Below are 24,880 nucleotides of genomic sequence, written 5' to 3' on the forward strand. Positions count from 1 at the left end.
CGCCCCTCCCACACAGGACGTTTCAAAAATGAAAGCGCTAGGTGCTAGAGTCTCAAAAATCAGTAAAACTTTATTCGCTTCCATTCTTTCGCCATTAACAGAAAACTGGAGAAAGCAAAAATGTTTTGTGTTTACAAAGATAAATGGCCTCTTTACCCAGAGAAGATCAAAACCTCAAACGACAACGGGGAAGATAAAAGCGCCCTCCCCCACATCCCCTGAGCTGCCCTTGTCCTCTTAGACAAAGCCTTCAGTCCACTGGCCAGGGACCCTGGATGTGGCCAATTCAAGATGAGGGCCAAGAAATCAGACCAATCCATTCCCGTGATATAAAGTCGAACAGAAGCTACACCAAGGGTCAAGTGCCTGTATATCACAGGACACAGGAACCAGGCGGCTACTTATAAAAAAAACAAGATTCATTTCAGGCACAACTTTTTTTATTTTTTTGTTTTGTTTTGTTTTTAAATCAGTAAAAGAAACTGGGTCCTAGAAGCTGCAGTGATCTAAGCAGCAGCAAGTTTGTGCATTCATTTTTTTTTTTTTTGTTTAAATACGATTAAATTACCACACTGCTGGCACACCTCATTTGCATGAAATTCTGCACCATACATACTAATTGCAGTGAAGTTACCCCCCTCCCTAATCCCAGGAAAAAAAAAAAAAACTACTCTGGAAGATAATTTTCACTGAAATCTAACCAAACTTCGTTAAGTGGACTGTGACAAGATTATAAATGATATGAAAAATAACATTTTAACATTTGGCCATCAACTTAAGGAAATGGTTTGCCTATACAAATTTTTATAATTTTTGTAATTTTTAATATATTCTACCCTCATATGGTCCTCAGAATTAAAGCATAATGAACAGGAAAGAAAAGGAAAAGAATGCAACTGAGTGCTAAGGCAGAACATCTTGCCAGATAGTAATGAAGGTAGAGTATATGCTAAATACCAAGTGCAGAATTTCATAGGGCCAACAAGATAACAGTCTATATTTTTCACTTACACAGGCGAAGTGGATTTTGCAATTACCAGTTGCGTTAAATGCACCAAATAAAGCTCCTAAGATTGATACTATAAGGCGCCACCTTAAGTTTTCCAGGCTGCAACTGTGCATAATTTTAAAATGGTTTCTTAAATTTATTTATTTTTTTTAAACATAACACGAGGAAGGTGTTAAAACTGGTGTAATAGCTCAATAGAATAAGTATTCCAGATTTTGGGAGGGATGAAGAGGAGGATATTCAGAACCCTTCACCAGAATCCCCCCAACTTGATCATAGTGGATTAATGATGTGCTTTGTGGATGTGGTTAGTCAATGACACCAGCTTGACGAATCTTTCTTTCTGCACCAAATCCCTGTGAAGAAGTAAAATTACAGTTAATCACTACAAAAGCAGTACTTTTTTTTAATCATCGTAACCACCACCACTTCTTTCCCAGAGGAGGAAATCCCTAATAAGCCCTCCTGATCTATTACCTATTATGTTCAAAGGATCAGGAAGACCAGAAAATGTGCTGCTTACTGTGAGGAATCATTATTGTTAGGGGCTGAACCAATGTATATGGAGTTTTAACTAGTTATAAGCATACTGAAACACTGAAAAAGAAAACTGAAGTTCCCTGTGCCATTAAGCTCCAAGCTATGCTGAAATAGGAACTTGATAGGCATATTGTTTGTCAGCTGCCCCTACCCCCACCTCCCAAACCTTGTAATGCCCTCATACCATTGAGTTATCTGGTCCCCTTGGCTGACGAAGAACCATTAGGCGAGGAGCACTGGCATCATCCAGGGTGATGTTCTTCAAGCGATTGACCAACCTATCAGGTCGTGGAGCTGCAACAGCCTTGGGGCCCTCGCTGTAATGAAGTTAAGAGGTGAGAAGCAGCAACTCTTGGTGGGAAGAAAGCAAGTACTTGCAGAGGAGTATGTTTTCTATCTAACTACCCAAATGACTCAGTTTTAATGAGGAGACTCTTGCCTCATCTAGCCACCTAGCTATAGCTAGCAAGACAGGACAGACAAGTTTGTTTGTTTTTATTCCTAACTCAAGGTTTATCACTGTGGAGGAACGGAAGAATCATTTGGGTGAGGGTCATCCCTGGACTGGTCTGCACCTAGAAAAACCTGTTCCACAGACACACAAAACGAGGTAATAAGATGTGAAAAACCTTAGACAAGTTAAATATGAAGTATTTCAAGAGACTCCCAGCTCCTCTCATGACAATATTACAGATTAAAAAAAATTTTTTAAAGCACAGAGAAAGCACTGCTAAACTATAAAATTAGAATTTTAAGTAGCATATAAATAACTTAATGGAAGAAAAAGCTAAGCAGAATCCTTGAAGAATAAGGACTACATAATCTTATTATAAGTTCTATTACATAGAATGTACCCAATTAATGTTTCATTAGGCCAGATTTGTAAGACTAAAATTTAGAAAATGAAGGCCAGAGGTAAAAAAGACACAGTAGGGGTGTCTCGGTTAAGTGTCCGACTTCAGGTCAGGTCATGATCTCATTGTTGGAGTTCGAGCTCTGTATCAGGCTCTCTGCTGTCAGTGCATGGAGATCCTCAATCTCCCTCTATGCCCCTCCCCCACTTGTACTCTTTCAAAAAAAAAAAAACAAACGAAAACAAAAAAACCACACACACACACACACACACACACACACACACACACACACACACACACACGAAAGATCAAGAAATAGCCAGAAAGTAGCAGGATAAAATGAGGAGTGATGAAAAGTGAAGAAGTGTGATTAAACCAGAGTTTATGAAAGTTTAAAGACAGTCCAGGGAATTTACCAATCCAACAACAACAAACTCACCAGACTCGCCAAACATTACAAGCACTGCACTTGCCAGTGCGCTGATTAAGAATCACTGAGAATTCCACCTCATCTCCAGCTTGTAGCTCAATGCCATCTTGAACTTCTTTCACATGGAAGAAGAGCTTCTTGCTATCTCCTACTTCATAGTTAATGAAGCCAAACTGAGGGGGCGTGGGGGGAGGGAAAAATTTAAAAAGACAGTAACTAAAAACAGGACATACTACAGAGGGGGAAAAGTACCTCACTGTGAATGAAGCACAATACCTAACTAGAAGGGGATTTATTAAACATGGTTATATTAATGCTGATACTCCAGTTTAATTGCTATAATGTAACAGCATATGGGTCTGAAAAACTTGTCAGGAAATGTATCTTTGAAATCACTGCCATTCAATCTATCATAGCCTGTCTGAAACAAAGGTTGCCTGTGTCTTCATATAGTATATGAAGTTTTTGAATTAAGCAAAATCACACTGAGATTTCAATATGAGGAATAGCTTTGTTTGCCCTAAACTTATCTTATGAACACCTTTACATATGCTTTCGTTGTGTGGTCTGCAAAAGAAGTCCTGAGCTCAAGCATACAAAATCCTAGTCTTTCTATTCTGAAAAATCTCATTCCGAACTTATTTCCCCTGTCATGTAATGTTATCAATAGCACTCTTAACTTTCTTTTTGCTCATATCACCATTTTTTTCCTTTTCATGTCATTTTCTTCATATTTTTACAAGCTACCTCAATGAAAAAAGTAGAAATGAGTACTGATGGTTCTCCCTTGGCTGAAAAAATTTCAAGGTTTTGGTTACCACTTGTGTACCAACTCATAAAAGGATCAAATTCAGATCCAGAGATACTACCACTTACCTGATCTTTCACACACTCCACTGTGGCCCTACGCAGGGGTGTGATGTTATAGGCCATAGTCTGTGCATTTTGGCCCAGAACACACAACTGGAACTTGACACTTTCCCCTTTCTGCAGGCAATCTCCTTTGTTGGCCATCCCAACTATGCCAAATGGATAGACTTCACCTTTCATATCCCCTGTAATGAGAGACAGGTATAAAGTCTGAAAACTAATAGTTCAGAATGATCCTATGCTGATGGTCCTAAGTTTATAGATAAGTTGCTAAGAATGTATTCTTAGCTAAGAAAAATGTTTTAATACCTGAGAACTCCTACCTTAAAGCTTCAATGAAATATTATCAAGAAAACAAATGAGAACTTGTAGTAGTACTTTACTAGCTAATGAACAGTTTTAAACCATCCTTACGAAATTAAAAGGAACACTGGCACTCAACCTCATTACCTAAATATGTGGGCATTTTAAGCAGAATGGGTTGCTAGCATGATCCTCTGAATTATCTTCTTCCCCAGTTCACAGTATGAGCCAACCAGTCAAAAATATTTCTGACCCATACTCAACTGGGCATTAAACAAGCCAGGCACAGGCAAAAACAATGTGGATAAATTTCCTTGGCATTCTAATCTCTTTTCTTTGTTCTGATTATGGCTCCCTCAAACCAACAGGCACTTTCTCCTAGTTCAGAGCTCAGCATACTTTCTGAAAAGACAGTAAATATTTTAGACTTATAAATCATCCTATTTCTGTCACATCTACTCAACTTTGCTGTTGTAGTGGGAAAACAACCAAACACAAGATGTAAACTACGGCCATAGCTGTTTTAAGAAAACTTTACTTACAGAAACAAACCACCCTATTTGCTGAGCTCTGCCCTAGACTAAAATATTGGCTGGAGAGGAGTGCAGGCTAGGAATAAGAACTGTGCCAAAGGTTCAGTTGCTTATCATATCAGTTCATCTGAACGGGAAGCCACTGAATCAACAAAGGTGAAGAGGAGAAAAAAACATCAGGTGGAAGTGGAAGCTTCAGAACTGGAAATGCTTTTAACAATTCTTTTAATGATTATAAGGTGTAAGGGAAGGTTTTCCTTTCAAACATACAGGAACCACAAACTTTTGAGGATACACTTCCAACAAAGTCATACACAAGCATTCTCTAGAGACAGCTGGTCTGATTCAGTTTTATTAAAGCAGTCATTTATTAAACATTTACAGATTCATATTTAATCATTCTAGAATCTTCTCAAAGAAATTACCCTCATTTTTTTTTTTTTTTAATTTTTTTTTTTCAACGTTTATTTATTTTTGGGACAGAGAGAGACAGAGCATGAACGGGGGAGGGGCAGAGAGAGAGGGAGACACAGAATCGGAAACAGGCTCCAGGCTCTGAGCCATCAGCCCAGAGCCCGACGCGGGGCTCGAACTCACGGACCGCGAGATCGTGACCTGGCTGAAGTCGGACGCTTAACCGACTGCGCCACCCAGGCGCCCCGAAATTACCCTCATTTTAAAGATGAAGAAACTAAGCTAGGAGAGATTTAAGTAATTTGTCCAAAGTTATACAGGTAGAAGTGGAAGAGGTGGTGTTCAGATAGATCTAGGCCTTGCCCTACTTCAAAGTGTTCCTGAATGAAAGAGCTGTTCTCACTATCAAGTGGGAAAATGTAACCTGTCTAGTCTCAAAACCCTCTAAGGTCTATTAGAGTTCAGAAAAGTTTCCTTTCCCACAAAATCACTGCTTGACTATATCCTAGAGCCAGAGTTGAAGAGTAAGTGGATTGGGGGTTGGGAACACAAAAAGAAGTCAAAGTGAAATGTTACAGAGGAAGTACTGCAAAGGTGAGTAAGTTGCCCAGTCCCCATGGCCCTTTTAGGAGTATGGTGTAATCATGTCATTCATTTAAAATACTGATTTGCAAAAGACCAGATTTGTACTGAATGATTTTTAAAAAATAGTGTGTTTAACCACCAGAGTCAGTTATAAGATGAGAAAGCAGAACAAAGGAAGTTTATTTTAAAATTAATTTGAATTAGATCTGAATCAACTAAAGGAGTGATTTATTGAAATAAGACTGATTTGCTATAAAATCTATTCCTATCTGGAGGTGTGTGTGTTGGGGAGAACTGGATGTACTCCGATTCTATGTAAAGCGGAAACTCCTAAGGGCCTCATACAAGGAGCATGTATGTTATCAAGGTTCATTTCTTTCTCTCAAATGACCTGTTCTTCCCCACTTTATGCCCTCTGACTCCTAGATAACACAAGATTTATTCTCTTAAGTCAAGCTATCATCTTTGGTTGGAAATTCAAACCCTCTTCTCATCAACCCCATCATTAGGGTAATTTAGCTCTACTAATCATCAGTGGTCCTTACGATCATTCCTATTGCAAACTTATTTTATGAACAAAGTTGTCTTTTTGTACTAATTGTTGGGATGACACCAGAAATCAGGGAGTTACTGAAGATGGGGAGAAAAAAGCAGTAAATGAAAAATATAGAGAGCCATGGCCCAGAAACAAGTTGTTAGGATCCACATGGAACCCTAGCTATTAAGAAATAAATATAGGGCATTTACAGAAAGCAAAATATTTATAGAAGTGAATTGGCTACTAGGAAAATTTGTTAATACTGATGTAAATAATTACAGAATACTACAAGAAAACTGTAAAGTTGTACTAAATGCAGCCAACTGTAAATATCTGATTATCATCCAACATTAGATGAGTACTTTTAGTGTGAGATTTTGTTCTCAGTCTATTTCAGTATAACTCAGTTGCTCACATAACAGTCATTTGTTCACAACATAAACCCAGGATGATGATCATAAAAACCAAGGGTTGGGGGGGGAGGATAGGAAGAGGCACTTTTCCTTAATTTCAGTTTCTAAGGAGTCTGAAAGCGACTGCGACCAACACCACCACATTTTAAAATGTTCCAAGTGCTCATGTAAAGGTAAAACAAATTTTAAACAATCTGATAGGGCTGCTCTTACCTTCCTCCACAATCTCAATCATTCCTTGGTACTCAGTCTGTGTTGGATCAACACTCCTCAAGGGGCGAATGACTTTACCAGAGTAGATGGTGGGATCAGCTTCCTCAGTAATGCCATTCACTACAAAGCAAAAGCATGTATACTTCTTATTCAACAATTTTAACTCCATTCCACAGGAAAAAAGCAAAAATCATCAGAACAAATGTTAACAGAGGGTTGCTGGCTGGTCTGCTACTCTTGAACTATTGCTAAATTATCATGAAAATAATGTTAATTTGGGGGTGCCAGGGTGGCTCAGAAGGTTCAGCATTGGGCTTCAGCTCAGGTCATGAGCTCATCAAGGTTCATGGGACCGAGCCCTACATCAGGCTCTGTGCTGACAGCTCAGAGCCTGGAGCCTGCTTCAGATTCTTTGTCTCCCTGTCTCTCTCTGGCCCTCCCCTGCTCGCACTGTCTCTCTCTCTCTCTAAATCTCTAAAATGCAACCCCAACACTTATACACTTCCCTTTATTTTAAGCTCAATATGTTAGTAATATATATTACTATCTTTCTAAGCACAAAATTTTACTCATCTTGCTTGCCTATAAATACAAACTAAAAAATAAACTCAACAAAGGCAGGTTTCTTGCCTTTGATTTCTTCACTGCTGTATCCCCAGTACTTAAAACACAGCATGTGCTTAGATATTTATTGAAATGAAATGAACGTTCTTGGCTGTCATTTCTCTAGGTCTCACCATGAGGAAGTATTATTTGAGGAGTTGAGATCAAAGTCAAAAGTTGCGGGTTTTTTTTTTTTTTAAGTTAGAGATCCTAAACAGCAACCATTTTAAGTTCCCATTATTTTTCTCATTCTTCTCCAAAACAGCATCCTTGAAGAATGCCTCTTTCCCCATTCCCATGGATATTTACATCTTAGGGTTATTTTTTAAGAAAGAGGTACTGAATTGAAAATAAAGTGAATGATCTAAACTATCTATCTAGTGGTTCTCAAACTTTAGCGTACGTCAGAATCACCTAAAGGATTTGTTAAAACAGAATGCCCATCCTAAGTTTAGTAGCTCTGGGGTGGGGTCAAAGAACTTGTATTTCTTCTAAGTGGCCAGGTGATGCTACTGTATCTGGGTATCACACCTCGGGGACCACTAATCTTGGGTTTTTGCTTCCTCTCCCATGCTGTCATCTCCCACCAAAAGCCTAGACTAAATAAGTAGAAATCACAATTCATTACCTGAGTGTGTTTTGTTCACTTTTTCTGCACTGACTTTGTTGCCTTTGCCTTTGGACAAGGTATACTCGACCATGTCCCCCAGTTCCAAGCTATCGACATCACCAGAGAACTCACTGGGAAGAAAGGAAACATTTGAATAAGCAATCACCACAAACATCAACGGTAGCAAATAAATTTACTTCTTCTGTAACAACATTCATGGTGTGCTTACTTATGCTGGATACTGTTTGAAGCACATTATAGGCAGTGACTCATTTAATCCTCAGAAACACCCAATGAAAAGGCACCATTATCTCCAGCTTCAAGACAATGAAACTAAAATACTAGGAGGTTAATTGGGTGGCAGAGCCAGGATTCAAACCTGAACCATCTAAGAGCCCATGCCCTTAACTGACACATATTAAATGTACAACTCTCTGGTAGCAACACAGAAGACAGTATTCTTTTACTGAAGCAGAAAGTTCTTGCCCATTGTTCAAAGCAGGTACAGGCCTTTATCTTCCGGCCACATGTTCCCTATACACATGATTAACTTTTGTTTATATAGTGCCATAATTTTACCAATATGAAATTTGGAATTACAAAATATATAACCACCCGATACTCAATGTTTTCGAACAAAACCAAACAATGGATAGTAAGCTCTAAGTTCCTAAAAGGCATTCCTCACCTGTAATGGAAAAAGATTTCCTTATCATGATTAGCTGTTTCAATAAATCCAAAATTATCCTTCAGAGTTGCCACATAACCCAAGAGCCTCTTGGAGTTGGAATTACGACCTAAAAGTCGAACACAAGTTGCAATCTGCTGTCCAGGCCTCTGTTTGTCACTAATACTAAATTCAACCTGTGAAAAATAAGGACACTCATATTTAATATCATGTCTTTCCCACACCAAGCTCCTTACCTTAGGACCTACAACTTCCCACTCCAAATATCCTTTGTGTTAAATACTCTGATGGAAGAGATTTTCACCAAAACTAACACTTTTAGGTCTCATTCACACTTTTCATAAGGGGATCAAGTTTTGTTCTCCAGTGTGTATTCCTTATAGATTCTCAATTTCTCTAAAGCAGGGCTATCAGAAAACCAGACATAGTGAGGAGAAAAATGAACAGCAATATAAAATCTTGGGTATGATTTTACTTTGATAATGTTTCAGCAACTGGTTTAGCTTATAATATTATAAGTTAATTGACTTAGGCAGATCTTCTCTAGTGCTTACTGACTCCTCAGAAAGCTTTTAACAAAGGGCGTCTTAGACCCTATTCTGAATAAGCTACTTGTAAATGGGAAGACGTTCTTATATTAAACTTGTAAACACACAATTTTTTTTAGCAAAACTTGGTAAGATTAAAAAAAAACCCCAAAGACATTTTGCAGGACTTATGATGAAGATGACAACCTTTAACTCTCCTCTCAAATAAGCAGAATTATCTTGCCTTATCTCCTATTTGAGGAGAAGTAGATCCTTCCACATCCTTGGCTTGAAAAGCAATAGTCAATTTCACCCCACAATCATCATAGGCAATAACACCATCCTCAGCCTCCTACAAAACAGGATACAATGAAAAGAATCAAGAACAAAAAGGCAATAAGCAGTTACAGTTTTTAGACCCTGGAGCTAAAGAATTGGCACAGCTGTACAAATGTCCTATTCGGGGGTTCCCTAACAGTAACCAATTTTTCATATGAATAAAAGATAGTCTTACCTTAAACCCAGGAATGATTCAACATACTGTAATTGGGTCTTTTAGTTCCGAGAATCTAATTTTTATTATTGAGGAGGGAAAGCTTACTGAAAATTTATAACACACCCATTCTATACTTCTCATTCTCATAGCCAGCCAAAAATTAAACTGAGCATGTATTTTTAAAATTTTTTTTTAAGGTTATTTATTTTTGACAGAGACACAGTGCGAGCATGAACTGGGGAGGGGGAGAGAGAGAGAGGGAGACACAGAATCCGAAGCAGGCTCCAGGCTCCAAGCTGTCAGCACAGAGCCTGACGCGCAGCTCGAACTCACAAACCGTGCGATCATGACCTGAGCCGAAGTCAGACGCTTAACCGACTGAGCCACCCAGAAGCCCCAAGCATGTATTTTTAATAAACAGAAATTCTATAGGGCAAGAAGCTTTTTGTATCACCTATTTTGAATCTCCCATAGTACCTTACAGTGTTTTGTATGAGAGTGTATTTACCAATGCACGAAAATTTAATTCGGTAGAGAATCTAGCACAGTTCAGAGCATTTGATATTCAACGCTTCCAGAATTTAAAACATTGTTGATTACCAGAAAGATTCACTCGTCAAAAGTCTAAGAAATTTCTGGTATACCATACAGAATCATACTGTAAATGACACTGTTCAACTACCTCACAAATTACACCACTTTTACGGTTTCAACTATACAAAACCAATTAATTTCTAGTCTTCTACCATTCATATTCCTTACTATAATACACTGTTATAAATAAGCGTGATGACAGAAGAACTTACTAGGGTCCAGTGTTGATCTAAGAAGAACAGAACAATAAAAGGGCAGGAAAAGTCTCATTCAAAGGCTGTCTTGATCAACTCAGTTTTGTCAAAGCCATTTGGGAAGCAGGGCATTCTAAGAGCTTTTTAAAAACCATTAAAAACAAGCCCCACTGATTTTCTTTTATTTTTATTATTGTTAAATGCAGCATTTGTGAAATTCCTACTATGGGCCTGGCCTTGTGAGGGCTTTTTCACCATAACAGTAGACTATGATTTTTTCAGTTTAAAAACTGAAGCTCAGAAGTGATTTCCTAAGCTACAAAATAAATAGTAAGCAAGATGTTGTTCCAGTTCTCTCAGGATCCTAAGTAGCCATTTTAAAAATTACATTACCTTCCAATATCTCCCACACGTACCTGCTGCTCTTGTCTAGATCCATGATTCTGCTCCCAGTTCAAGGTCTACCTAAACTCATTTCGTATCAGGCCTCTTCATCTTTTGTCTTTCTCCACCCCCATCTAGGGTTCATACTATGCCATTTCTTCCTGAAGTGCGTATCTGATGTCACTTTCCACAAATCTTCTCTGAGTATAGAACAAAGTCTAAATTTGCTAGAGTAGCAATTGAACCTTCTCCATCTAGCTGTATCATGATTTTTCATCTTATTTCCCCTATTCTACCCACCAAAGAAAAACCCTATCTTCCTGTTTAACTACTCAGTGCTTTCTAAAGAAATCCTGAATTTTTCTCATTTGTACCTCTATTCTGTGAGGAATGTCCTTTCTTCATGTATACCCACCTATTAAGTGTCAGTGCCTTAGTGATACCATCCCAGATCCTGCCACAGTAGAATTTATTTTCGCCACAGTGCTCTCACTGATCTTTTATGGCAATATTTTATATTTTGTATGAATTACCTGCTTCTATACAACTCTCAATTTATTATTTACTTGAGAGCAAAAGCCATGTTAGACATCATTCTATCTCTATTCTGTAGACTATTCAAAACGGAATTCAAATGTGTAAATGGAGTCCACACAAATTTGGCAGTTTTAAACTGCTTGGGAAGATCAGTACTATCATTTTAGATGAGCAGTTCTCATTGGGGATTAGGGGATGTCTTGCAGGATATGGCAACAGTTTCGGCTGTCACACAGAGGGAGAAGAGAGATACTGATCTCTAGTGGGTAAAGGTCAGGGATGCTGCTTAACATCCCACAATCCATAGAACAGCCCCCCCACCCCCCAAGTCATAATGTGGAGATTAAAAACCTTCTTTTAGATCAGTTCACTGTTAATGTTACAGAGAATTCCAAAAGAGACAATACTTCATTCCATTACTCTGTGGACAGTGGTTTCCTTGAAAGAGAGGAATAAAGAGCTACACAAATCATTTTGATCATGTAAAACTTACCTTTTCTTTGCCTTTATTTGGGCTAGTGGTTTTAGGATTAGAGAAAGTGGCTTCTTTTTCTACAGTGCCCAGAAAACGATGATCTGAATGGGAATGGAACGAAACCGTGCCCTTGGGAAGCTTTTTAATCCTAATAGCATGATTTCTTTGGGCAGAGAGCATATCCTACAAATGATAAACAAAAGTAACTTTAAACTGAAAAAGGAAGCATCAAGAAACCATCCCATTCTTTCTCAAAAAGTACTCACAGGAACCACGGTAAACTCTACTTCATCCGCAATATGGAGCTGATTCCCATCCAGAATTTCACTGAAGTGGAAGAACATACGAGCGTCACGATCCACACACTTGATGAAACCAAATCCATCTCTCATGGCAGCAATTACACCCTGAAATCCAGATAATATTTTCACTGGCTGCGAAGCTTGCCAAGAAAACAATATTCAATTTTGGAGGCATCAAGTTAAACTCATTAGGAATTCTCTGAATTAATGACTCAAAATTTGTACCCACTTTTTAATTTTTCTATTTAAATACAAACTCATTGCTTTCAGTAAATTAACTTCTAAGCCACTGTATGAGATGCTACCCCCGGTCAGCATGCATAGAAAAAACTATCACATTTGAGTGTTAACACATGCACACAATATACTCCTTTTCATTCTCAAATTTGTGAACTTGGTATTATTACCCTGTATTGCAAGATGAGGAAATCGAGGCTGAAGTTAAGCAGTTTGTTCAAAGCACACAGCTAATAAGTGGTAGAAAACAAAGATTCTAAATCTATGGATCCTAAGGCCCAAGCTTTATGACAACATCTAGAAATTTTAAAAACCTACACAAATACTTCAAATACTTCCAAAGTCAACTAAAGGGAACTTTTTTTTTAGTCTCAATCTCAAAAATTTTTATTTGAGTTTAGGTGCAGGAAAGGCTTAAGATTAAGGTCTGAAGAATAAACAAAATATATGAAATCCTTTCCTCATTTTTCCCCCTTACTAAATTATCAGCTTTGTAAGGGCAATTACATCCAGAGTTAGCTGGCACATGGCAGGTACTCAAAAGTTTACTGAAACAATTATTATCAACCTACCAATGACTTACGTGTTGCATATTTATTTGTATTATTACTGACGACTATTCTATAACCAGTTTTGAATATACCATAAATAATATCCTGACATTTAATCTTTGGCTAAATCTTGATGGCAGCCAAGCTACTCGACAATGTAGTCTATACTGTCAAGCAAAATAGACCCTACCTGAGCAGCTTTTTGTTTAAAGCGCGCGCGCGCGCGCGCGCGCGCACACACACACACACACACACACAACCATTCATTTGGTTCTCAAAATTTATAAAGTTAAAAGCACATTGCAAGTATCAAACAAGATCAGTTCTCCAAAGATAAAGGTTCTAAGTCCCCAGAAACTTAAATTTTCATTGAATGTACCCAGTTCAATTGACCGCACAGAGATATACCACTCATGTTACGATCCCAACAGAACTATAAATTACATCTGAGGCAGTTAATTTATGAAAACAGAGCTTATAAAACATGTTTGGGAAACATTTCTGGTGCAGGTCACTCCTGGACATATACCCACTGAAAAGAATTTGCAAATTCCTGCTGTAAAAGCCAAAAATCCAAAACCTACTTAACCTTATCGAGTGTTTACTAAACATGGAACAGTTTGGGAAGATCTGTTTTCTACAACGATAGACTTGAATTTTCTCAGTCTTCATATTTAAGGTCCACAAAGTAACGGACTCTCAAAAGATCTTAGAATTCCTCCTGTACACATTTCCATTCTGAAACTTTTTCACATCTGTTTCAAGATAACTGGCAGAGTCAGTTACCAAACCCAGACTGACTGAAATATCTGTGTTCTTAGTCACTTCACAAGGAAGCTGCCCCATGTCATCATTAACTTAAATGCTTTTCAGTATAGCATTACAAATTTGAATATAATATTAGGCCCCCATACTGAATACAAATATCTAATAATATCCAACACTTACCATCTCTCTGGCTTCATTAGTGAACTGAAACGTATTTGATAGAACTTCTATGTTGGTTGCTCGTTCTAATTTGTCACGTCGGTCTGTTGAAATATTAAACCTAACATGGTCGCCTTCCAGCAGGGTCACCTTGGATTTTGTATCTTTGTCTCCAAAGGGAAGCTCTTTAGGAATCACAAAATCAACTTTGATGCGTCCTGGCAATGGGTCATTCTGATGAGAAGGAAAAACTATTTTAGCTGGAGATTTCTCATCCTTCCTAGTTCTAAGTCAAACAAGAAGAACACACAGCAAACCCATGTTATTTATAATAAACAGTTCCCTACAGGGAAAAAAAATGTTGACAACATAAGCCCAATTTGCAAACTTTGTGTTCTGTGGTCACATGATAAAATCACAACACTGCAGTTAAGATCCTGCACTGACAGAGATATTTTATTTAAGGAAAAGAATTTGTCTTTTAGGTTTCACATTTCTTTTTTTTTTTTTTTTTTTAATTTTTTTTTCCAACGTTTATTTATTTTTGGGACACAGAGAGACAGAGCATGAACGGGGCAGGGGCAGAGAGAGAGGGAGACACAGAATCGGAAACAGGCTCCAGGCTCTGAGCCATCAGCCCAGAGCCTGACGCGGGGCTCGAACTCACGGACCGCGAGATCGTGACCTGGCTGAAGTCGGACGCTTAACCGACTGCGCCACCCAGGCGCCCCAGGTTTCACATTTCTTTAGCAATGACGCCAGCAGTCTCCTCTCCTCACCTTACCTCCCACATAAAAGAAACAAACTGGTGGAGGAGGAGGGGGAGGAGGTGGGAGAGAACCCCAATAAATGCATACCTAAAATGGTTTTTCCCAATTTAACCAGCATTTCTTTTGTCCCTTTCGCCTGATCACCCAGTACAAAACAAAACAAAACCTATTCATGGACATATCAATCACTGGTCCCTCATTTAGCTTAATTATATATATCAAGAAATATTTGGGGTGCCTGGGTGGCTCAGTCGGTTAAGCGTGTGACTTCAGCTCAGGTCATGATCTCACAGCTCATGGGTTCGAGCCCTGTGTCGGGCTCTGTGCTGACATCTCAGAGCCTGGAGCCTGCTTTGGATTCTGCGTCCTTCTCTCACTCTGCACCCCCCTCCCCCCCGCTCATGCTCTTTCTCTCTCAAGAATAAATGTTAAAAAATAAAAAATAAATAAAAAGAGAAATATTTAATTGTTCCACCACCATAAAATTATATTAATTGAATAAAATTTCTGTATATCAAACTGTTCTACTGATGAGACAATAGAAAACTCTTCTGAAAAAGACTATTTACCTGGTTTTTACTGGGTACTTTTGGGATTACTTTGGTTACAGTTCCTTCAAAATGTTCAATGCTGATATCTTCAAAAATGACTGTTCCTTGAGGCAATAGTCTGACATCTGTTGCAACTTCTTTACCCTAAATCAGAAGGGAGGAGGAGAGCATATAATTTTAAGTGTTTCCTAAAAATGTAATTCACTACTGACCTTAAAAGAAGGCCGAAGATCAAGTTAGTCAACTATCTTACATTTCTGTCCTTGATTGTGAATTCCACGTCATCTCCAGGCTGTAAGGTTTCTAAGTCACCCTTAAATTCACTATAGTGAAAGAATATCTCTTTTACGATATCACCTCTTTCAATAAAGCCAAACGCCTCCTAAAGACAAACAAGCAAAACCCAAAAAAATAATAGGAACATTAGGTACTATTCAGTGTACATATTTATGATTACAATTTACAGTCAATAAGCCTTGTTGTAAAATTATACTGCCCTGGAAACAATATATTTGGCTAGGTCTAATATTAACAGTATCAATTACATGGCCCATTGTAAAGAAAATATGAATTAGTAACCAAGAAATTTTAAAAGATTACTTTTGACATTACCAGTGAAATATTTTTAAAAGGAAGACAAAGAAAAGAAAGAACCAAAGGCTTGGGTTTGAAGTATGGACTGAAAGTAGTCAAAGAACAAAAACCTCAAATTTTTCACATTTGATGATACTTACCTTCATGGCACAAACTACTCCCTGACAGCGGGCTTGCTTCTTTTTCAACAGCATAATGTTACGAGCACTTACAGCACCAGTACTAGAAAGGAATAATTGGGTGGGGGTGGGGGGATCAAAAAGGGGTAAAAAAAAAAAAAAAAAAATGCATTAGCTTGGTTAGATATGAGGAATCTAGAGAAACAGTTTTCTGAGAGCTCCATTTTATGTCAACACAAAGAGCAAATATAAAGTTTTTGACACATGATCCTTTTCACATGGCTTCATATGCAAAGGATTTTTTGCTCAAATTCTCTAGCCTTCTAAATTGGGCACACACATATATATCATTTTTCTCTTAGAATCTTAAAAGAGTATCACAGATACCCTATGCTTTTCTATTACAACAAAAGAAAGTCATAAACTGAATGCAACCAAATAGGGTAATCTAAAGTCTTAGGAAGGTCATTTATTGGGTAAAAATTTGAGTATCTTGTGCCGCAAACTAAAGGTACTGGGGATATAGAGATGGATACGGAATGGTCCCTGTTTGCAATGAGTGCTGAATTTACTAGCTATCCCATCAATGATTTCTGATTAAACAGCCATAAAAGAAGGTTGAATAAATGTGATTAAAGGAGAAATTTCCTATGCTTTAAAAACAAAAACAAACAAGACATTCACCCTCACTGAAACCCATTAGACCCTACATGTTGTTATCCTGTCCTCATCTTTGAGCAGGAAAATGTAAATCTGATTTCATTTTAAAGATGGTGCAGGCTATTAGTGTAGTTGTTTTAACAAAAGGTAAAGACTAAGTAAATTCTTCACGGACAAACTGTCACCCAACTGGGGTTTTTATTTCAAAAATTTAACAGACTAATGAAGACAGTGGAAAATATACTATTTGTCTTTGCAACTTACTACAGTGAAAGACTTTAGAGCCAGACTGGGGTTCAAAGACCTGCTATTTACAGGCTGTATGACTTTAGGCAAGTTACTTTATGAGAACATACTCTGTGTTACAGATGAAGACACTGATCAGGTGAAGCTGTTCTCAGAAGTAACAATTATATACATTTAGTACAAGTGCTTGGCATACAGGAACTTAATAAATTATCTCCTAGATTCCTATCTAAGATCAAATAGAGGGCTTTAGACTGAAACTATTAACATACCCACCAACTCAATCTGATTCCTTTTAGTCTGACAAGAGGTAAGATTCAGGGCTAATAATTCTGCACATGCTCTTGGGACTTTGCTTTCTCTACACTATTGTAAAGTGCATTCCTAGCATTTTTTCCAACTTCCTACTTTTAACTTCCTTCTGTGCTTGTACAAAAATAATTTTCCCTAGGCTTTCTTTCTTTTTTAAAGCCTATTTTTCAGAGGGGGGGGAAGGAGGGAGGGAGAGAGAGAGAGAGAGAGAGAGAGAGAGAAAGAGAGAAAGAGAGAAAGAGAGAGAGAGAGACAAAGAGGCAGGGAGGGAGGGGCAGAGAGAGGGAGAAAGAACCCCAAGCAGGCTCTGGCGTTGTCAGTGCAGAGACTGATGTGGGGCTCAAACCCACAATCATGAGATCATGACCTAAGCCAAAATCAAGAGTCAGACGCTTAACTGATGGAGCCACCCAGGTGCCCCTTATCCTTAAGCTTTCTTAACTACACTTTCCTTAACTGCTCATGCTGATGAATTCAACAGCTGTATATCCTGTCCATTAAGCTTGTTTCAGACTTCTACATGCAACTACATATTTATGATCTTCACCTACATAAAATGCCAAAACAAGGGAAGCCTGGTTTGGCTCAGCTGGTTGAGGGCCCAACTTCAGCTCAGGTCATGAACTCACGATTCATGAGTTTGAGCCCCACATCAGGCTCGTTGCTCTCTGCGCAGTCTGCTTCGGATCCTCTGTCCACTCCTCCCCACTGCCCCTCCCCTCCCCTGCTCACTTCTTGCTCTCTCAAAAACGAATAAACATTTATTTAAAAAAATGCCAAAATAAGTATAATTCTTCTCTCACATTTAGTACTTTCTGCTGTATCTTCTGGTTAATGACATCATCTGTCCAGTAGCCAGAAAAGTGGCATTTGGAACTCTCCTTTCCTTAATTCCAATATACACCTCTATCTAATCAATGGCTTAACTTCTCCACCTAACCATCCTTGGCCTACGCATATAGTAGACACTCATCTTGCATATTAACTCTCAAGTCACTGCTTCTAGTCTAGTGTATACCTACCCTTCAAAAGTCTACCATCTCCACCACTTCAATGATCTAAACCAATCATACTTCCATCTCTGCTCCTACCCTGCCGCACCGCCCCCCCCCCCCGCCCCCGCCCAATTTAAAATCCCTCCAGAGTCCTAGGACTATGGGATAAAGCTCAAAGTTCATCTTCCTATGATCCAATCAATTCAATCAAACTCAAAACTTTTGGCCACTTCCTCAAAATTACACTTCTACTCAGAATGCTATTCCCCACCCCCCCCTCATCTCCCTGGTGACTTTACACCACTTCACTCAAAACTTCTCTTTAGCACTGCGAAACTTTCACGGACTTCTAGAACAGCTCCTTGAAAGCTTGGACCAGAACTTTAATTGTATTCCTATTTTTGACAGCTGCACAGTGCCCATCATAGCATAGACCCTCAAATGCTTAGCTGATGAAAAGTTTAAAAGACCATGAAGGGGAACCTGGGTGGCTCAGTCGGTTGAGCGTCTGACTTTGGCTCGGATCATGATCTCACGGTTTGTGGGTTCAGGCCCCCCCATCAGGCTCTGTGCTGATAGCTCAGAGCCTGGAGCCTGCTTCAGATTCTGTGTCTCCCTCTCTCTGCCCCTCCCCTGCTTGTGTTTTCTCTCTCTCAAAAATAAATAAACATTAAAAAAAAAAAAAAAGATCATGAAAATTATCATTAAAATTATCCAAATCTACAAGTTAGGTTTTCAATGTACTTCAATTTTCTTCTCCTTGGGGGGAGGAGGAGAACACACAAACAAAAGAAACAAAACAAAAACTCCCAACTTAAGTGGAAAAAAAGAACTTACTGTTTATTGTTATCAATTACAAAGTTTATTTTATCTCCGGTTTCCAGCTGAACGTTCCCTTCGACATCTTCAGGGGTGTAAGTCAGATAAAACACTTCCTGTGAATTAATAAGTTGTTATTACTATACTGGCAGGATGCATATTCTCTGTATACTGTGATTTACTTTGTTAAATACCTCTTAAACTGGCATTTTAAACCAAATGTCTTAACAATGCTTTATGACAAGTACATTGTTTTATTCATATAAACACACACTTCCCCTCCATGATGCTGATGACTTCTGCGAGTCCACAGCTGAGCAGCAATCCAACTTCAAAAAGCTTACACACGTGGAAGCATTTGCCCAGAGACTGTAGTTACATTTCAAAAAAACAATTTTTATGTAAGGCATTCCAAACAAAAAAGATGGAGTTAGTGCTTAAAAAGAACCAGAAAAAAGATCCCCTCCCACAACCCCCAAAAATTCGAGTAAAAGGAACATTTTACCTTAATGTTCTAACTAAGGTCACACTTGGGCAAGCTAAGACACTTGGAAGTCCTAAGGATTTTTTTCCTTTTAAAGTTTTTGATTATGCTGCACTCGAAGTCTCTTAGAAACCAAATTTAAAACTGAATTTATCAACTGCAGCTTACGTTTTCTATTTTGAATTTTAAAGTACGCTTATAGATCACATGGTGGATCAGGCAAAGGTTTAAGAAAAATACACAAGTTTACCCCATTACGTTCGTAGCATACACTCCCTGTTGGACTCTGACCCGGGGCAGCTGGAGATTTACTCTCTAAGTTGTGAGGAACAGCGCACACAACCTACCAGTCAAAAAAAAAAAAATTTCCATTGCTAATCATTTCAGGAGCAGCACTGTGCAATATTAACTGAATTTTAATATCCTCTATACTATACATAGGGATGCATTTTAATATGATCCACAAGAGGATGTCATGCTGCCAAGTTTCAAACTTACAGTACATAAGCTGACTGTAAGTGTAGTCTTAGGGTTATATGTAAAAACCCAAATTGAGTCTTGACCATATTTTGTTTCAGGTCAAGAAATGCCAGTGCTTCTGTTAGAATTTTAAGATAGTAGTAATCTTTATATACTATAGCTCTCTTGCGTGCAAACTGAGGAGATGGGGAGAATCTTCCTTTTCTAATGTGAAAGATATGCAAATGCAGGGCCCTAAGAAAACACAAAGCATCAAAGCCACTAACTTGTCCATTCATTCGTTCTTCAGGGAGGATTTCTGGTTTTATCTTCACCAGTTTAACAGCAATGGGTTTCCCAGTCCGCCGGTCAGATGATACTTCAAATTCAACATCATCTAAAATAAAGTATAAGTATTGTATGTGTTGGACTAATTTTGGCAAAATGGTACTTCACTTTCAAGCCAAACTTAATGTAGCATTTGAGACGTTTCAGACCAGTGACTTCTCAAAGTGCAGTTCCTGGACCAGCAGCAGCAGCAGCAGCAGCACATTACCTGGTAGCTTAGCAGAAATGCAAAGTCCTGGGCCCCGCCCCACTTCAGACCTATTGAAAGACAAACTCTAGGCACCAGGTACAGCAATTTGTTTTGACAAGCCTTCCAGGTTATTCTGATACATACTAATGCTTCAGAACCACTGTTTTATTCTAAGATAGAAACGTCTTAGTTTTCACATTTAACAAATACTGAAAATGAGGCGATATAAAGATCATGACCTTTGGCAACTTTTCTTCTTTCTTAAGCTTCTCTGTATCTCAGTTTCCTCATCTGCAAAGTAAGGATTAACCAAAATAATGTTCTTGCAGGGTTTAGAGTATTTGGTATGCCAAATATGCATGTAAACTACTGCTCTTTTTTCCCAAAGATACTTAAAAAAAACCAAAAAACAAAAAACCACACCGAGAGGGTGCCTGGGTGGTTGAATCTAAGTGTCTGACTTCGGTTCAAGTCATGATCTCCTGGTTTCTGAGTTCAAGCCCTGCATCAGGCTCTCTGCTGTAGGCGCAGAGCCTGCTTTGGATCCTCTGTCTCCTTCCACTTTGCCCCTCCTCTGCTCATGCTCCCTCACTCTCTCTCAAAAATAAATAAAAACATTAAAAAAATTGTAATAAAATCTTTAAACACACACACCTTGACACCTTGTAACTTCAGTCTTCCAATAAGCCATACATTTTCACATGTGAAAGTAATTTCTATGGTGTCAGCCAAGATGAATAGTTCAAGTGGTGACACTGTAGGAGTTATTTTTCTCAGGTACTCCCAAAATTAGTACTTAATAAAATAGTCAAAACTAACACTATAAAAGTCTAATATTTTCATTGGTTTAAAATCTAATATACAGCTAAAGTCATTATTATGGGGGGAGAACAATTAGATCTTCCAAGTATCTATTTAAAAAATATTCAAAGATATCTTTAAGTCAATTAGTCCTTTATCCCTCAAAAAGACAACACCACAAGAGAAATCAGGATTCTGTTAGTTTACAGAGATACATTTCAGTAACTGGGACAATTAAAAGGCCAAAAGTAGTAGAACACTGTCACGAGCAAGATGATATGCAAGAGAAATCTGTGATTAGTTTTTTAAAAAGAATAGTCAATGACAGATTACCTCCTACTTTTAAGTCCTGCAGGTTGCCATTATACTGTGAACAGTGGAAGAAAAGTCTAGCTTGACGTTCTGAACACTGAATAAATCCATAAGAGGTTAGCAGTTTTTCAATAACCCCAGTTTCACGCAGTGCTGCTGAAGTACCATTGGGGTACCCATTGTGTCCATTGTTATGGAGAAGGTTTGGATCAAAGCTCATCTGTTTTAAGAAGAAAAAGAACTTAATATATTCAGATCTGTACATTAAAGCATTTTATGATTAACAAATCACTAAATTTTTAATATAAACAAGCAAAGAAAATAAAGATAAAATCGGTAAAGCAAAGTTTATGGGATTTTACTATTGAAATGTTAGTTTAGCTAATAAAATATTTCAGAAGAAATAATTCCATTTATTTTAAGGAACTGCCCCAATTTATGGTAGAATTTTCACTTACCAGACAAATAGGATTTCTGGAGTTTAGTGTTAAGGTAAAGCAACTACGTTAAGTATAAGCTGCCTTTATGTTAACTTCAAATTACTACTAAAACAATAATTTCAGAACAAAGGTAACTGATATTCAAGGGATGGCAACCCAGACTACCAAAACACTTCTTTAAGAAATTTGCTAACACCTAATTTGAAACTTAAATAGAAATCAACACTATTTGGTAAGCCATGCATCCAAAGGCAATTACTTAAATTAGTAGAGATGAAAACAAAACAAACTTTGTATGCAATACTTATTTCAAACTACAAAATATTAGAGTAATGCAACAGATTCTTCAGTGAAAGATAACCCTTAGAAAACAGGATTTTTCTAAGACAGAAGTCCATGACAACAAAAACTCTTCAAATCTAAAAATGTTTTAATCATTTCACAGTATATTTAAAGAAATCTTTTCACCCGTTTCAGATGCTGATGAAATCTCTAAATACTGTCATTTGCTTCTACGATCAGGTAAAACAAAGGAAAACATTCTTTAGTGAAAAGAGCTATTTAAATATGATGCAATGGAACATGTTAGATCATCAAATACAGTCTATCACATTGGAGATTTCATTTTGCCTTATTTGAGTAAAACCATAAAAACAAATTATTAATGTAAGTGATGGATAAAAGAGGAAAAATCCCTAGGAGAGATTAGGTCTGTAACTGATTTACTATGACAGCAACATATCCACATCTTTACTAGTTTTAGACTCTTCCATTGAAAATTTGACTTATTAAGAAGCATTTTCATTTAAATGTGATGTTGGGCACTATTAATAAAAATATTTTTCTTTAGGAAAATAAAAAGACTAAGACTGTAGAACAATAAACCCAAGTATGAGTAGTTAAACAGTACATGGGATGGCCAAACCATGCAAATCAAAGCCATTAAATCTGTAGGTAATTAAGTTCTAGTTCTTTCATACTAGACATTCTTCTGTTTGACACGCATGAACTCATTTAATTTTTTACAAAGCCCAAGAGAAAGTAATATTATCCTCATTTTACTAATGAGGTAACAGACACAGAAAGGTTAAATGACTTGCCAAAGTTAAATGGTAGAGGATTTAAACCAAGAAGGCCTACCTCTACAATCTGGGTTCTGAACTAGGGCTAAAATACAAAATACTGATTGCAGTGGAGGCAGGAGTTAAAGTTTGAGATTCTCCACTTCTAACAAGCTCCCAAGGTGGTACCAATGCTTTAGATTCTTGGACACACTATGAGTAGCAAGGCCTAAACTACTTATCTTTCATGATTCAGGGTGAAGGAAATGCCTAGAGAAGTTAGAAAGTGAGTTTGCAGGTTACTTCAACCAAAGTGAGTGGCCCTCCTAAGTCATGCTCTTAACACAAAGCAAAATGAGCTGGGATGACTGTTTCCCTGACTTACAGATCTCTGATACGTGGGGGTCCTCTTTTGTTTTTTAGTCCCAGATGAGGTAGAAGATGAAGATAAAGGTAAAGAAAGTGAAGGAGGGGCTGCAGGAGGGGGATGAGGATCTGATGATACAGTAAAAACGTTCTCCATCTCAAACAGCTGTGGTAACATAGCACAATGTTTATAACTATGATCAATAACAATTTAACACACACTTGACAGTCAACTTCTATACCTTTACAGATTTACCATTAGGTTACTTCAGCAAAACAGAATTCATTGAATCAGGTTTCTATTGACAAAAGAAATTATAGTGTTAACATTAAGAGGTCAAGCTGAAATGTATCTTTTAAAGCCCTTTCACAATCCCTAATCCACAACATTTACAATTTTTTAAATGCCATAATGAGTCACTGGTGGTTGCTACAAAGACACAATTCAGCCCAACTTCTTCTCAACGTCTCACAACTTCACACGGAATCCAGTATTTTCAGTTATTTGACTCTTCAGAGTATGCACAACAATAATCCAATAGGATGTGGAAGAAAATATTACAACTATATTATTTATCTTGCCCATAGATAAACTTAGCTTTATTATAAATATATTTTCAGGAAAGGACTGAGTGGTATGTTAGATAATATCACACTGCGCATACATTACTTAGGTGTTCTGAGGGAGGGTGAAAAACTCCACAAGAGGCTGACAGTGAAGCCCTCATTCATTTACTTTCAGTATATTACAATTTATATTTGCCCAATTAAGTGGACAAATGTAGCTATCTAGTTTAAACAGCCCTCACAAAAAGACAAACAGGGGGCACCTGGGTGGCTCAGTCAGTTGAGCGTCTGACTTCGGCTCAGGTCATGATCTCACTATCCATGAGTTCAAGCCCTGCGTCGGGCTCTGTGCTGACGGCTCAGAGCCTGGAGCCTGCTTTGGATTCTGTGTTTCCCTCTCTCTCTGACCCTCCCCCGTTCATGCTCTGTCTCTGTCTCAAAAATAAACGTTAAAAAAATTTTTTTTTACAAAAAGACAAACAGTTGAAAAAGATTGCTACAGAAGACTCTTAGATAGAAAAAAAAAATGTTAATATAAGGCAAGCACCAGCAAAGAAAATGGGCCCTGACACTTCTAATCCTAGTATTAGTTCTTTAACCTCTACATGACGTAAAATGATCATCTAATTTAAGATCTGATAAGTCTGCCAAACGTTAATATCAAGACTATGATACAGACTTATACTAGTAGCAATAAAACACACTGCACATATACTGTCCCTCTGATATTAATTCATGATGGTATACATTTTTAAAACACTTATAGACTAAGCATTTAGACATAACATTTTTAGTGAGGAGGAAGTTTCTGTACTGTTAATAGGTAAACTATTTTTATGGTATTGTTTACTTCATCTTTTGTTTTTAAGTAGGCTCCATGCCCAATGTGGGGCTTTAACTCACGATCCTAAGATTAATAAGAGTCACATGCTCTATCGACTGAGCCAGCCAGACATCCC

General features: G+C 37.8%; 1 protein-coding gene across 4 annotated transcripts in view; it reads right to left on the reverse strand.

Moving 5' to 3' along the window:
* Window positions 1-45: 45 nt before the first annotated feature.
* Window positions 46-24,880, reverse strand: part of CSDE1 (cold shock domain containing E1) — a 39,436-nt gene continuing 14,601 nt past the window's right edge. The window contains exons 3-21 of one of the 4 annotated variants that reach the window (XM_030327528.1): window positions 23,374-23,520; window positions 21,509-21,707; window positions 20,124-20,233; window positions 19,628-19,720; window positions 18,912-19,009; window positions 15,883-15,964; window positions 15,402-15,530; window positions 15,167-15,292; window positions 13,849-14,061; window positions 12,077-12,217; window positions 11,829-11,993; window positions 9,375-9,482; window positions 8,604-8,779; window positions 7,934-8,046; window positions 6,703-6,822; window positions 3,710-3,888; window positions 2,843-3,006; window positions 1,734-1,866; window positions 46-1,365 (exon numbers count right to left, since the gene is read on the reverse strand). In XM_030327528.1, coding sequence (XP_030183388.1) covers window positions 1,318-1,365; window positions 1,734-1,866; window positions 2,843-3,006; window positions 3,710-3,888; window positions 6,703-6,822; window positions 7,934-8,046; window positions 8,604-8,779; window positions 9,375-9,482; window positions 11,829-11,993; window positions 12,077-12,217; window positions 13,849-14,061; window positions 15,167-15,292; window positions 15,402-15,530; window positions 15,883-15,964; window positions 18,912-19,009; window positions 19,628-19,720; window positions 20,124-20,233; window positions 21,509-21,707; window positions 23,374-23,511 — 2,535 coding nt within the window. In that variant the 5' untranslated portion in view covers window positions 23,512-23,520 and the 3' untranslated portion in view covers window positions 46-1,317. The remainder of the gene's footprint in view (window positions 1,366-1,733; window positions 1,867-2,842; window positions 3,007-3,709; window positions 3,889-6,702; window positions 6,823-7,933; window positions 8,047-8,603; window positions 8,780-9,374; window positions 9,483-11,828; window positions 11,994-12,076; window positions 12,218-13,848; window positions 14,062-15,166; window positions 15,293-15,401; window positions 15,531-15,882; window positions 15,965-18,911; window positions 19,010-19,627; window positions 19,721-20,123; window positions 20,234-21,508; window positions 21,708-23,373; window positions 23,521-24,880) is intronic. The other 3 variants (XM_030327530.1, XM_030327529.1, XM_032594367.1) reach the window with 3 other exon arrangements.

Source organism: Lynx canadensis, chromosome C1 (assembly GCF_007474595.2).
Source record: "Lynx canadensis isolate LIC74 chromosome C1, mLynCan4.pri.v2, whole genome shotgun sequence".
Taxonomy (NCBI): Eukaryota; Metazoa; Chordata; class Mammalia; order Carnivora; family Felidae; genus Lynx; species Lynx canadensis.